This window comes from Heteronotia binoei, chromosome 3 (assembly GCF_032191835.1).
Source record: "Heteronotia binoei isolate CCM8104 ecotype False Entrance Well chromosome 3, APGP_CSIRO_Hbin_v1, whole genome shotgun sequence".
NCBI lineage: Eukaryota > Metazoa > Chordata > Lepidosauria > Squamata > Gekkonidae > Heteronotia > Heteronotia binoei.
In genome coordinates, this window is record NC_083225.1 from 117,829,748 (window position 1) to 117,844,429 (window position 14,682).

General features: G+C 46.6%; 1 protein-coding gene across 1 annotated transcript in view; it reads left to right on the plus strand.

Moving 5' to 3' along the window:
• The window catches only part of LIPI (lipase I), a 54,939-nt gene extending 41,658 nt beyond the window's left edge, over nt 1–13,281 (plus strand). Inside the window, exons 8-10 of the mRNA XM_060234411.1 lie at nt 204–315; nt 2,917–3,090; nt 12,479–13,281. Of these exons, the coding sequence (XP_060090394.1) occupies nt 204–315; nt 2,917–3,090; nt 12,479–12,566 (374 nt within the window). The 3' untranslated portion in view covers nt 12,567–13,281. The remainder of the gene's footprint in view (nt 1–203; nt 316–2,916; nt 3,091–12,478) is intronic.
• The last annotated feature ends 1,401 nt before the right edge of the window (nt 13,282–14,682 follow it).

The window sequence follows — 14,682 nt, forward strand, 5'->3', positions numbered from 1 at the left end:
CAGTAGCCTTCTGCAACCCACTCCTTTGCCCCAAGCAATCCGCTCGGAGGTACACTGCCTTTCAGGATGGAGATTTCATTTAGCCGTTATGGCTAACAGGCTTTCATAAAGCTTTTGTCAAATGCATCTGATCCATCACTGCACCTTTGTTGGCTGTGAGATAATTATGTTTTTTGTGTTAATTTTGCATTTTTGTTTTCCAGTGTATCATTACTTTGTGGATATCATTACCTGGAACAAAAACAGTAGGAGAGGTATTATAAGAATCAAAATAGAAGACAATACAGGAAATATAACAGAATCCAAAATAAATAGGCAAGTGTCTTACATTACTTAATTCTTCCCCAACTCATATTTTGGCTATGATTAACGTAACATATGTAAAGGCTAGTGAAACTGATGATGAGTGGGATTGATTTGCCAGTCTGAAATAGGGATGCATGGCTGAAAAGCAACTGGTATTTTTCAGATTCAGATTTTGGGTGGGATTCCATATAAGTATTTTGGCATATTCAGGTGTCCTCATACCATTTTGAAATTTTAATTCTGGTGGATTTTGTTTGTTTGTTTGCTTGTTTAGAATACTGACATTTTGGGGGGTCCATTATTCCTGGAGACTGAAGGTTGTTTTTCAAGCAAATGACACCAATATTGCAGGGAACCCTATTCTGCGTGCCGCTAAAAACCTCCAAGTTTCAAGCCAATTGAATCAAGGGATCAGAAGCCTGAACAAAGTCCCCTCAGCCTTCCAGCTTTCCTATGGTGGGAAAAATCCATGCTTTTTTCACTGCAAAGAAGCTAATAACACACAAGAGTGGCCAGTGCCCAAAGGCCTCCAAATGCAAACAGAACCAGCGTCAAACTCGAAAATCCCAGCAGAACCACCGACCAGTGTGGTAACCTAGCACAACCAATGTCAAACTAAGCCAAACCAACCTGACATGCCAGAACCAAGGCAGATAGCCAGGTCTGACACAGACAAGAAACTGACAAGAAGCCGACATGGACTCACACATACTACACTAACATCACTTCCCCAAGGGCCTTAGAAAATGAGGGGAGGGGCTTGGGGCACCTGAGTTCTTTCTCTGCAGTCTGCAGCCTACACCATCACTGGTTCACAGGAGGAACCTCAGGATCTACAGCAGCCCTCTACCACTTATGTCACTGTTTCCTTCCTATATTGAAAAGAAGCACAAAACCATTATAGCATGCATGAACTTTATTTCAGGTGCTTCTCTGGCTTCTAAATGGCACAGTCACCTACTTTCCTAACATGTCTTGCTCCACTGATGTTTGTGAGTTTTTTTCCTTTACATGAGAGGCAAGAACAATATTATGGCACTACTTCTGTACAAAATTGTGATGAGAGGTGCTGAGCACCACCAACATCCTGCCAGTTCAATTGAGGGTTTTTTAATTGTTTTGTTTTAGTTATTTTACAACTCAATTTGGAATGTGGATTTTATGTAGTGCAAATGAAATTGAATTACGGTACTTTCCTGCAGTTTCTTTCTCCTTCTGAGTTTTAAATTTAGGGAAGGGTATATTCCCCCAAGAGTTCTGAGGTGCAGAGTGGAAAAACTGCAGTACTGCAGTTCAAGCTCTGCTCACGACCCGAGTTTAATCTTAGTGGAAGCTGGGTTCAGGTAGCCGGCTCAAGGTTGACTCAACCTTCCATTCTTCTGAGGTTGGTAAACTGAGTACCCAGCTTGCTGGGGGTAAAGTGTAGATGACTGGGGAAGGCAATGGCAAACCACCCTATAACAAAAAGTCTGCCAAGAAAACATTGGGATGTGGCATCACCCCTTGAGTTGGTAACAACTGGCTACTTGCACAGGGGACTACCTTTATCTTTATTTCCCCCAGCTGCTCAGCACAGAAGATGCAGGCACAAGCACATGCTCAGCTCACTAGCTCTCAAAGTCCAGGGCAGCTGAAGAGCAGCAAGTTGACTATCAGGAAGATCAGTTGCTCAACCCTCCAGGGAAGAAGACGTGAGCAGTGCAAGCTGACAGGGTTGCTTACTCTGCCTGCTATCAGAGGGTATGAGAGGAGCCTCTGAACCACAAGGGAGAGGTCCAGCCAGGCCATCCATTTCCTGTCCCAGTAGTCCACTGGATCAGTGGTACATAACTCATGGGGCTCAAATAAATAATCTTTCACCACTGTAGCCTGGCTCATATGCCTCACTTTCATATTGGTGCCAACTACCTGCCCAATGGCCTCCATCACTAGGCATGTAACCCTGTTCCCACCTGCCATTTGTCCCCTAAATTATTCTAAACTATTTCCCCAGCTAAACTCTTAAGGTGGGAAAGAAAATGCCTCAAAGAATTTGTAGAGTGAAATCAGTAAATATGGGGATACCTCCTTCCACACACACACCCCACCTCCCAGCATTTATTTTATCTTTGAAAACAGATGTTTAGGAACACACATATCCTGCCGTAGCATGTACTTTAACCCTTACATCAGATGCTGAAACTTTGACAGAACTAAACGGCTAGATAGAGATTATAATGGCATGGAGTCTTCACAGTGTATTTTTCCCACTTCTTTGGCTGCTTATTTGTGGTATTGTGCGGGCAGGGTTAGGAGAATGTCTCAGAAAGGCCTGTTTCTATGCCCTTAAATTGGATATATCTGAACAACTTGTAGCTTGTCAAACCAAATGCAGTTAACTGCCTTGGAGATCCCAAACTGAGTGAAAAGGTGGCATAAAATATTTAAATAAATAATTACCGACAGCTAAAATAAGTAACTGTGGGCTGCATTTAGATTGCTGCAGTGCATGTTTTGCTAGTCCTAGAGCAGGATGAGCTCACATAAAACTGGCCACTGCTAATATTGAATATACTTTAGGGAATCAGACTATTCAGTGTCAATCTAACAATTACCTCGATTTTTCCTTAGTGATGCAGCAGTATTTCAACAGTATAGACAAGCCAAGATCCTTGCTGGATTTTATCTGGATTTTGACAATGTATCAAAAATTACCTTGACATTTTCTACAAAGAATGTTGTAGGCCCGAAGTACAAGCTTAGGGTCCTCCAAATGAGATTAAGATCCCTGTCAAATGCAGAAAGGTAAGTTTAGTATTGTGTGAAACAAAAACTTAATTGCTTGTCTTGCTTGTGGAAGAGGACAGAGGTTCTTGTTGGAAATCTTAATATTGCATACAACTGAACATGGCCATAAATAAGACTTGTAAGTATCCTGAGGTCTACTGCAGCACTTGCAGGAGAAAACAACTTTCAGTGAATCGACAAAAGGAGGGAACTCTTCCTTCATGTGAGATGTTGTAGAGATGGTTTTCAGGATCATTAAGCTACCCATTGAACCACTTTGCTGTGTTACAGAATGTCAGAGAGAACAATGTAGATGGTGGTAGCATGAGAATGTTGTTGAAGGAAGCTCAGAAAGCCACTGTACCAATCAAGATGGTTGATTGCAGCAATATGAGCAGCTAAAAGTGGGAAAACATCATGATGACAGGTCCTGCAAGTGATCAGGGGATAAAGCTGGATAAGGGCAGTAAAAAGAACTACCAGTATTAATGATGGCGATCAAGTCTTCAGATGGGCATAGGCATCTCTCCTGGGTGCAAGATAGTTTCCTTAAACAAGTGCAGCAGTATCTTTGTGTGTAGCTTCTATAGTCAAATAGGCTGGCCCAAGCTGCGCATAGTACTAAATTAGAAGTCATCAATAAATTGAACTCAGCATGTCATACTGGCTTTAACAGAGAACTGAATTTCATTACTCACTATAATATCTAGTAGGATTTCTTTTAGATTTTTTGATCCACAAGGGGGAACCGTGTTCAGAATTTTCAGATTATGATCTTTTACATATACTTCATATGGGCAGCACTAATGATCACGTATACATCTTATTGTTTGCCACTGTTTACCAATATTATTGGTTATTTTTGGCATCTCTGCAATTATGAAAGTTTGATTTAAATGACAACTGGATTACTTTAAGTGCAAATAATATGTAGTCTCATAGCACATAACAGAAGGAAAAAGAAGAAGGGGATGACAAAAGATGAGATGGCTGGACAGCGTTACTGATGTAACTAACATAAATTTGAGCAGACTTCAGAGGATAGTAGAAGACAGGAGGGCCTGGCATGACTTTGTCCATGGGGTTGCAAAGAGTCAGACTTGACTGCTACTGAACAACAACAAAACACATGATTTTATCTTGTACTTTGGTCAACTATGTGGAGTTTATATGAACCCACATATAATTTCTATAGTTATTCATAATTATATAAATACTAATTGATAAGCAAAAAGCAACATTACGTATCACTGTTCTCAATGTCAATTACATTCAACAAAATTAATTATAAATTGTATAAGCATTACTGAATAATGTTCCAAAGTACATATTAATTTGTGACACACCCAGAGCCTAGAAGCATTGTGGGTAAGTTAACCAGAATATGAGCTTTCTGTCTGATATCATATGGCAAAATTTTTGAAAAAGATGACTTACATTGTAAGTTTGCTATTATTATTCTGAAGGGGTAAGAGGATAGAAGAGATGTGAGCTGCTGGATTTTATCCGGTTTGAATTTTGGCTTGAGAAAGGAGATTCCAGAACATGACTTTGTTTCATAAAACCTTCACAGATGTTATTTCCTCACATTAGCTGTTGCTGTTCACAGTCCTAAATCAGCTGTTGTTTGTCAGGTGCTTTTTTTCTTAGATACAGTGAGGCAATCATACAGTCAATGCCTTACTAAGACAAACAAAGCTTATAAGTACCCCAGTGTTGAAGATTGTTTCAGTAACCATCCTATAGCAACACTGATGGACTGTGTGATGACCTCACTATTTCTAGGAGAAAAATAGATGTAAAAGAAAACTGAATGAGCAGCTGAGTGGCTGCTACCAAAAAAATATGGGAGGGATTGGTGAAAATAAATGCACAGCTATATAAAAATGCTATATTTGGAGGTGTTTGTTTTGCTGGAGGAAGCAATACCAGGTTGGTTAACCTCCATGTAGAGCCTGAAAATCAGGAATTACAGCTGGTTTCCAGACTACAGAGATCAGTTCCTCTGGGGAAAAATGGCTTCTCTGGAGGGTGGGTTCCATGATACTATACCCTGTTGAGGTCCATCCTTTCCTCAAAAGCTGCCCAAGATCCACCTCAAAACTCCAAGAATTTCCTGTCTCAGAATTGGCAACCCTAAGAATACCTTACATAAATCATCCAAATGGGAGAGAGTATTTTTGGGGGGGAGATGATTGCAAAATGTATCCTACCTTCAATTTTAGCTTGAGAAACTCCATTGGCTGGCATCTACTGTTTGCACTTCTTAAAAACCTCTTTGGGTATATACATTGTGTACTTACTCAAGAGTTCCCTGTCATTCCTAAAACATGGAAGCAGAAGCTCTATCAAACTTGGCAATATAGACAAAATGCAATAGTAAAGGAGTGTCACTGCTTTTAGAAAAATATCAGATTATGATAAAATTTGTTTTTTGGCAAAAATGTCAAGGTCAGGGAGGTATATAACAATAGGAAACCATAGCTTCACGAAGGCTTCCTGGATTTGGGTGTGTGGGTGTTGTGTCCTAGGCTCAAATGGGAGAACTGTTACTTTTGGAGGGAACTGTTACTTTTGGAGGGAAGCTGAACAAGCCAAAGCTTGTACTCCACACCAGGGTTCCAGAGAAGGCCTAAGCGTGCCCAATCAGGGAAAGGATTGAAACATAAGTAGCCAATCAACACCTAGGCTCATACTGTACCCTGATAGGCCCTTAGGCCCCTGTAAATAGCCAATCCATGTACATAGTTAAGGACCAATCAGAAGGGGGCAAGAATTGTATAAAGGAGCGGGAGGTTTGAATAGAGCTCAGTCTGTGTTGGTGTTCCTGAAGTAAAGCTTGCTGAAATCACTCTCCGACTCTGGTCTCTTACTGCGCCAACCCCAGTACTTTACACTGGTGACGAAGGTGGGATGCCAGTAAGAACCAGCAACAGAACCAGGAACACGGAAAGGTGGCTAAATCCAAGCCATCTGGGTCCGCACCTCCGCTCTGCGCACACCCCAGCTCGCAAGCCGCCCAGACACGCTGCCAAGAATGGAGGCTCCAGCCAACCTCCTACAGCCCTTTAGCATCGATCGCCCCGAGCTGTGGGACTCGTGGGTCGAAGGCTTCCAGTCATACCTGACCTTCCAGAAGATTACAGAGACTACCATGCAAAGAGCTCTGCTTATCAGTACGTGTGGCACGGAGACCGTGGACTTAGCCAGGGCTCTTCTCCAACCCAGGAAGCTCTCAGAGACGCCGGTGGACGACATCATCAGCGCTCTGGAGAAGTATTTCCAGCCCCAGCCAACCAAGCTCACCCGGCACTGGGACTTCCGACAAAGGACACAGAAGGCAGGCGAAACCACGATGGCGTTCTTGACAAGCCTGCGCCGGGTGGCAAGCCGATGCAGTTTCGCAGACCTCAACGAAGCCCTTCTCGACCAGTTTGTATGGGGCTTGAGGGACGAAAAACTAGTACAGAAACTCCTGTCCCTCTCCGAGTGCGACCTAACAAAGGCAATCTATGTGGCCACCAGCTGGGAGAAGGGCAGATCAGCAGAGCCACGGCTGACAAGACAGGCTGCGGCACACCAGATCAACCCTGAACCATCTACAGAGGACTCAGACGAGGACAAAGCTCTACAAACCGGCTATCGTTCAGCAGGAAGGAAGACCACCCACGTCCCACAGGGCATGAGACACAAGACACTACCTGCATGTGCAAGTTGCGGGGGCCAGCACGAGCGGAAGACCTGCCGATTCCGGAATGCCACCTGTCGACTCTGCAACAAGGAAGGCCACATCGCCTGCGCCTGCAGATCCAAATCCCGAGCACGCGTCCTGCAAAGATCTGCGCACTCCGAAGGCCAGCCAGACTTCGAGACCGACGCTCTCCACGCCCACCCATACCCGGTACAGTACCTACCCTCGCCAGTCAGGCCCTCCAAAATCCGGGTCAATGTAGGGATCGGGGGGGGGGTGCCCTGCCAAATGGAGGTGGACTCTGGGTCAGCATCATCTATTATAGCGGCAGAGACATTTTTTAAAATTCCCACCAGGCTGAGGCCTCGTCTCAGGGACCCGGGGTTTACCTTAGTGGACTTCCAGAAGAATAAGGTGCCTATCTTGGGAGTGGGCCCGGTCCCAGTCCAATACAAGGGGTTCAAGGGCCAGCTACAAGTGCTAGTGGTCAAGAACCATCTTACAAACCTTTTGGGTCTCGACTGGTTCAAGCCCCTGGGAATAGAGATCAGGGGGGTCAATAAGACTGTCGGAGTGGACTTTAACAAGGTTTGCGAAGAGTTCCCGGCCATTTTCGATGGCACCTTGGGCTGCTACACGGGTCCCCGGTTACACTACACCTCGACCCCACAGTGCGGCCTATTAGGCTTAAAGCGCGGCGAGTTCCATTCGCGCTCAAGCCTAAAATTGAGCAGGAACTGGATAAACTGATTGTAATGTAATGTAATGTAAAATTTTATTTATATCCCGCCCTCCCCCGCCAGAGCAGGCTCAGGGCGGCTTACAACATTTAAAATGAACAATACAATAATAAAACATTAAGAACACATTAAAATCAATCAGTGATTAAAACATTCCTAGACTAACAGTGGCGGTAAGAATTATTAATTTAGCAGTAAACATTGATACCATCATTAGTGAACGCCTGTTTGAAGAGGGCGGTCTTGCAGGCCCTGCGGAACTGATCTAAGTTCCGCAGGGCCCGCACCTCCTCTGGGAGCTGGTTCCAGAGTTGTGGGGCTGCGGCGGAAAAGGCCCGAGTGCGGGTGCTTTGCAGTTTTACTTCTTTTGGCCCAGGGATATTCAGTTTGTTTTTACCTACTGACCTCAGTGCTCTCTGGGGCTCATATGGGGAGAGACGGCCCCTCAGGTAGGTCGGTCCTTGGCCATATAGGGCTTTAAAGGTTATGACCAGCACTTTGTACCGGATCCGGTATACAATCGGCAGCCAGTGCAGTCCGCGCAGCCCAGGCCGTATATGCCTCCATCTTGGAAGACCAAGTAGCAGCCTGGCTGCCGCATTCTGCACTAGCTGTAGCTCCCGGGTCCGGTATAGAGGCAGCCCCATGTAGAGAGCGTTACAGTAGTCCAGTCTTGAGGTGACCGTCGCATGGATCACCATCGCTAGGTCCTGCCGCTCTAGGAAAGGGGCCAACTGCCTCGCCCGCCTCAGATGAAAGAATGCTGACTTGGCAGTGGCTGTTATCTGGGCCTCCATTGATAATGAAGGCTCCAGTAAAACACCCAGGCTCTTTACCCGTTGCGCCGTCTTCAGTGGCGCCCTGTCAAAGGCCGGGAGAGATATTTCCTTCCCCAGAGTGCCACGACCCACCTGGAGAACCTCTGTCTTCGCTGAATTCAACTTCAGCCCACTCAGTCTGAGCCACGTTGCAACAGCCTGCAAAACCCGGTCCAGGTTCCCCGGGGCGGAGGCGGGCCGGCCATCCATTAGTAGATAGAGCTGGGTGTCATCTGCATATTAATGGCAACCCAGCCCAAATCTCCGGGCAATCTGGGCGAGGGGGCGCATATAGATGTTGAATAACATCGGGGAGAGAACTGCTCCCTGGGGCACCCCACAATCTAGTGTGCGCCTCTGGGATCGCTCACCCCCAATCGCCACCCTCTGTCCCCGACCCATGAGGAAGGAGGAAAGCCATTGTAAGGCCAGCCCCTCTATCCCTATGTCGGCGAGGCGGTGAATCAGCAGCTGATGGTCGACTGTATCAAATGCAGCTGACAGGTCTAATAACATCAGTATTGCCGCACCGCCTCGATCCAGTTGCCGCTGGAGGTCATCCACCAAGGCGACCAAGACCGTCTCCGTCCCATGGCCCGGCCGGAAGCCAGACTGGCACGGGGAATACTAGAGCCTGATTGCACAGGGAATACTAGAGCCTGTCACCCACGCAACCTGGGAAACTCCCATCGTGACTCCAGTCAAGCCCAGTGGGGAGGTGCGGATTTGTGCAGACTAGAAGTGCACCCTCAACAAGGCTCTTCAGGCCCACGCATACCCTGTGCCCATCGTCAGCCACGTTTTAGCCACCCTAGCCGGCGCAAAAATTTTTGGCAAGTTGGACTTGGCCCAAGCTTACCAACAGCTGCCGGTGGATGAGGCCACGGCCAACGCCCAAACAATTGTGACCCACCGGGGGGCCTTTAGAGTAAAGCGGTTGCAATTTGGCGTGAGTGTGGCTCCGGGGTTGTTCCAGGAACTCATGGACTCTCTTTTAAAAGGACTTCCTGGAGTCACTCCATTCTTCGATGATGTGCTGATCGCGGCAGCCTCGCCTGAAGAATTCGCCGCCCGCCTTAGAGGAGTCCTACAACGTTTTGAAACAGCTGGCCTCAAGGTCAAACGGGAGAAGTGCCTCCTGGGCGTGGATCGGGTGGAATTCCTGGGGTTCTCCATCGATGCCCAAGGGGTCCACCCCTTCGACGCCAAGCTGCGTGCCATCAGAGATGCTCCAGCGCCCACCAACAAGCAAGAACTCCAGGCCTTCCTCGGCCTCCTAAACTTTTATCATGCTTTTCTCCCCCACAAGGCAGCGGTGGCTGAACCCCTGCACCGACTTCTAGACAAGAACCGACCCTGGGCATGGGGCCGCCAGCACGCTAAAGCCTTCCAGGCTATCAAGGGCCTCCTGATGTCCAACTCTGTCCTTGCCCATTTCGACGAGACCCTGCCCTTGGTCCTTGCATGCGACGCATCCCCTTATGGCGTGGGGGCAGTTCTGGGCCACCGACTTCCTGATGGGACCGAAGTCCCTATCGCGTACTACTCGCGGACCCTCTCGTCGGCGGAGCGGAACTACGCCCAAATTGACAAAGAAGGGTTGGCAGTTGTGGCCGGCGTCAAAAAATTTCATGATTACATCTACGGCCGGCCCTTTACCCTCTATACGGACCACAAACCCCTCTTGGGCCTCTTTGCATCAGACCGGCAGACCCCTCAGGTGTTGTCCCCACGGGTCCTCCGTTGGTCCATTTTTCTAGCCGGCTACACTTACACCCTAGTGCATCGCCTGGGCAAGGCAATGGGCCATGCTGACGCCCTGAGCCGCTTGCCCTTGCCTGACGTGGATCCCGATCCAGCCCCGGCTCATCAGATCCTACTGATGGACATGCTTCCGGACAGGCCATTGCTCGCCCGCGACGTTGCTGCCCTCTCCGCTCGTGGTCCGGTTCTCTCCCGTGTCTTGGACTGGGTGGGGAGGGGGTGGCCCAAGGGCTCGACTGGGCCGGAATTTACTCCGTTTGCAGCCCGGAAAGACGAACTATCCACCCACAAAGGCTGCCTACTATGGAGCAACAGAGTCGTCATCCCCAAACCCTTGCAAGACCAAGTGCTTAGAGCCCTGCACGAGGCACACCCGGGCATAGTCCGCATGAAGGCTCTCGCACGGAGCTATGTCTGGTGGCCCGGCCTCGATGCAGAAATTGAGGCTTGGGTTAAAAGGTGCCCGACATGCCAGGTGTCAAGGCTTGACCCCCCACGTGGCCCAGTGCAACCATGGGAATCCACCAAAACCCCCTGGTCAAGACTGCATATGGACTTTGCTGGCCCCTTCCATGGGCGGACTCTACTCATACTAGTGGATTCATACTCCAAGTGGTTGGAGGTGGTCCAGGTGCCCTCGCCTTCATCGCAGGCGACCATCACGGCTCTGAGGGCCATCTTTGCAACCCACGGGTTGCCGGAGACCATCGTCACCGACAACAGCACAGCATTCACGTCCGCAGTGTTCCAGGACTTCTTAGCCAGGAACCTCATCAGGCACATTCGCTCTGCCCCGTTTCATCCAGCCACCAACGGCCAGGCAGAGCAGATGGTGCGCACGGCAAAGGAGGCCTTGAACCGTCTGGGCCCCTCAGACTGGCCAAAAGACTTGGCGTGTTTCCTAATGGCCTACCGGACCACACCCACTGCCTCCACAGGTCACAGTCCAGCCGAACTCCTCATGGGCCGCCGCATCACCACCCTGCTGGACAAGCTGCACCCTGACCGAGCCCCAGACAGGCGACTGGCGCCGGAACACCTTAAAGCCCCCAGAGGGTTCTACCCAGGTGAGACAGTGTGGGCACAGAACTATGCCACCACTGGCCCCGCCTGGCTCCCTGGAAAGGTGGACTACGTCACCGGACTGGTCTCCTATGCAGTGACCTTGGAGGGTGGACATCTCCTGAGGCGACACATCGACCAACTCCGTGGTCGCCTGCCTGCTGAGGAGCCAAGGTCAGAGGCTCCAGATCCGGACAACGTAAGTCCCCGTGAGCCTGACACAGAACAGGGTTCCATGGAGCCCGCTTCGGCCCAGCAGGAGGAGACCCCCGACCGCGCAGCTGAACCCAGGTCTCCTGGGGCCGCCGTCCCAGATGTCTCCAGCTCTGCAGCCGTGGAACCACCAACCGAGTCGGAACACCCAGTCCCCTCGGAGCTCCGACGCTCGACACGAGACCGCCGCCCTCCGGCATATCTCCAGGACTATGTCACCGGATAGCTGGAACTATGGGGGGAGGGGTGTTGTGTCCTAGGCTCAAATGGGAGAACTGTTACTTTTGGAGGGAACTGTTACTTTTGGAGGGAAGCTGAACAAGCCAAAGCTTGTACTCCACACCAGGGTTCCAGAGAACGCCTAAGCGTGCCCAATCAGGGGAAGGATTGAAACATAAGTAGCCAATCAACACCTAGGCTCATACTGTACCCTGATAGGCCCTTAGGCCCCTGTAAATAGCCAATCCATGTACATAGTTAAGGACCAATCAGAAGGGGGCAAGAATTGTATAAAGGAGCGGGAGGTTTGAATAGAGCTCAGTCTGTGTTGGTGTTCCTGAAGTAAAGCTTGCTGAAATCACTCTCCAACTCTGGTCTCTTACTGCGCCAACCCCAGTACTTTACAGTGCCGAAGAACTGTAAGAGGATATTTCCCCAAATATAAAATAATCCCAGAGCCGGATATTTTTGTTTGTTTGCTTGTTTTTTCCCCGTTCCCCTTCACCCTCCTTTTCTGGGAAGTTAGTTCACCCTGTGCATTCCATGCATTCTATAAGCTGAGCTTCTTTTGAATGTATCAGTATGTATTTTCTATGTAGGGAGTTTATTTTGCAGCTTTTTATGTTGATCATATTGTATCTACTTCTTGAACTTTGCCTATTTGAATCTTATCCTAGGATAATGGTATAGATGTGTTATAGGTTTTTGTCTGGGGAGGGGGAATTTAAAGGGTTAAGATTTTGTAAATATTTGACTACACTTGTTGTATATCATTGTTTTTTTAAGTTAAATTTTTAAAAATAATAGAAAAAACTTGGCAATATGCATTTTAAAGGTCAAATGTTGCATTTGTTTTGACAGTGTATCCTCTCTCTCTCTCTCTCTCTCTCTCTCTCTAGGTTTCAGTTATGTAGATATGATTTTATACTGCTGGAAAATAATGAAACCAGCTTCAAGCCTATTCCATGCCATGAGATGGATGTGTGAAACAGTCTCATGTAAATGTGTGTTCTCTTATACATGAAGTTAAAGATAATAATGAGAAATGGCATGAAGTTCAACCAGATACTTCACAGAGGCTGAATTCCAATTGCTGTGGAATTTGAGTATCATAGAAAGAAGTCCTCCAAGAAATTCAGTTATTTGTGATGTGTGATTGTGAAAGATGGGGTTTTAGTAGCATGACAAGAATCAAATGGAGTTACTTCATTTCTGAGTTTACTTACACTGGAAATTTGTACATAGGACTGCTAATGTGATATCCTATGGAATTTACAATTACATTGCTATGTGCAGAAATAAAGCACATATTTTTCTCAATAACTTTCATACATGGAGCTCTTTCAAGGTGATGCCTGAAACCAAAGAACAAAGCTGGCTCAGGCAATCCCTTTGTGCATGAGTTGAACTAGAGCAATCCTTGCAGTCCTTAGAAGACCCAACATCCACAGCATTTGCTGAAGTGAGGCAGAATTGAATAAACTATTTAGTTGTATCAGTGATATTCCATGTGCAGAGAAGTCGTGTTCATCTTGTTCTATGAGTGCAACTGTGAGAAGTGTGAAGTATTTAGTAATTCTACTGACTAATTGAATTTATTCCCTAATGAGATTAATATTAAAGCCTTAATCTGAGAATTTTACCATTGTTATCTGAGAATGTGAATTTTTCTAAATAAAGATTTATTTAAAGCCATGGAAAAGATAGTGATTACAAAGTTTTTGTCCAGGGGAGGGATATAAAGATAAAGGAGAAGAGTGATGCACTAAAGGTGGAGCAAAAACCCAAAAGATCAGTGGTGTAGTAGGAAGAAAGATTATTCAGTTATACTACTCTTAGGTCGTTTTCGCACTTACCTTATTCCGGAGCGACGTTCCTCTTCACCGCGCAGCGTCTGCGCGGATTTCTCACTACTTGCTCCGCAGAACCCGGAAGTCCCGCGGCTTTTGCGTCGCAAATGTAAACCGCCAAAAACCAGTTTACATTTGCGACGCAAAAGCCGCGGGACTTCCGGGTTCTGCGGAGCAAGTAGTGCGAAATCCGCGCAGACGCTGTGCGGTGAAGAGGGACGTCATTCCGGAATAAGGTAAGTGCGAAAACGACCTTACTGTTTTGCTACACTTCTTGAAAGGGATCTATAAGAATGTAAATAAAACAAGAAAACATAAATTAGCATTAAAAACAGGATTAAGGAATTTAATTAAAAGACAGTGAATACTGAAAATGTGAAAACTGCACAAATGTATCCAGAACTACAAATCCTTCAGCATTTCAAAGATAATATATATGCAATAAAGGAGCATTACACAGACTATGGATGGATGGAAACATAGATCTTAAAATTTATACAGATCACAGTTAGTGAAATATACAATTAAACTACTGTATCTACTGCTAAATTTCTGATGTCTACAATGAAAATACAGGCTGAAATAATATCCTGAGTATAATTTACTCACATTCTACTGTGTTACACATACTAGGCTGAATGAAGTATGTAGAAATTTTATGTAGGTAAGTAACTTAATAACAAAGTATTTTTTCTGCTTCTCCATGGTATGTGGGCTGTAATAAAGACTGACTACAGCTAACCTGTAAAACTATGGTCAAAGCAGTTCCCACAGCAACAGCTTCAGAGAGAGAAGTGTGATGGTCTGTGATGGCAGTCTAATTGAATAACATATTTTTTCTTCCCACCACATCACTGCTCTTTTGTCTTTTGCTGGGATATAAAGATAGTGCATAGTAAAAGTATATTTTTATGAATTAATTTACAGGAACTTCTAAGGGAGCTAATATTATGTTGTTTTTGAAGTAGGCTTGAGGCTGAGAGCCTAATTATACATTATGTTTTCCTTGCCCTGGCGATCAGACATGTACTGGAAGTTATGTGCTCAGAGTTAACCTCCCAGGCACACAACAGCCAATACAGATCAGGACTTCAGTGTGTGGAGAGAAGGAGCTTTAAGTGCCCCCCCCCAGTGAATTGAAACTATTTGCTCCATTGGGGAAACTTAGATGCAACACATTACTGTGTGTGGTAGATCAATTAATACTCCTCTAGACTGCCTCATATCAGGGAAACATTATAGAGGAAGACTTA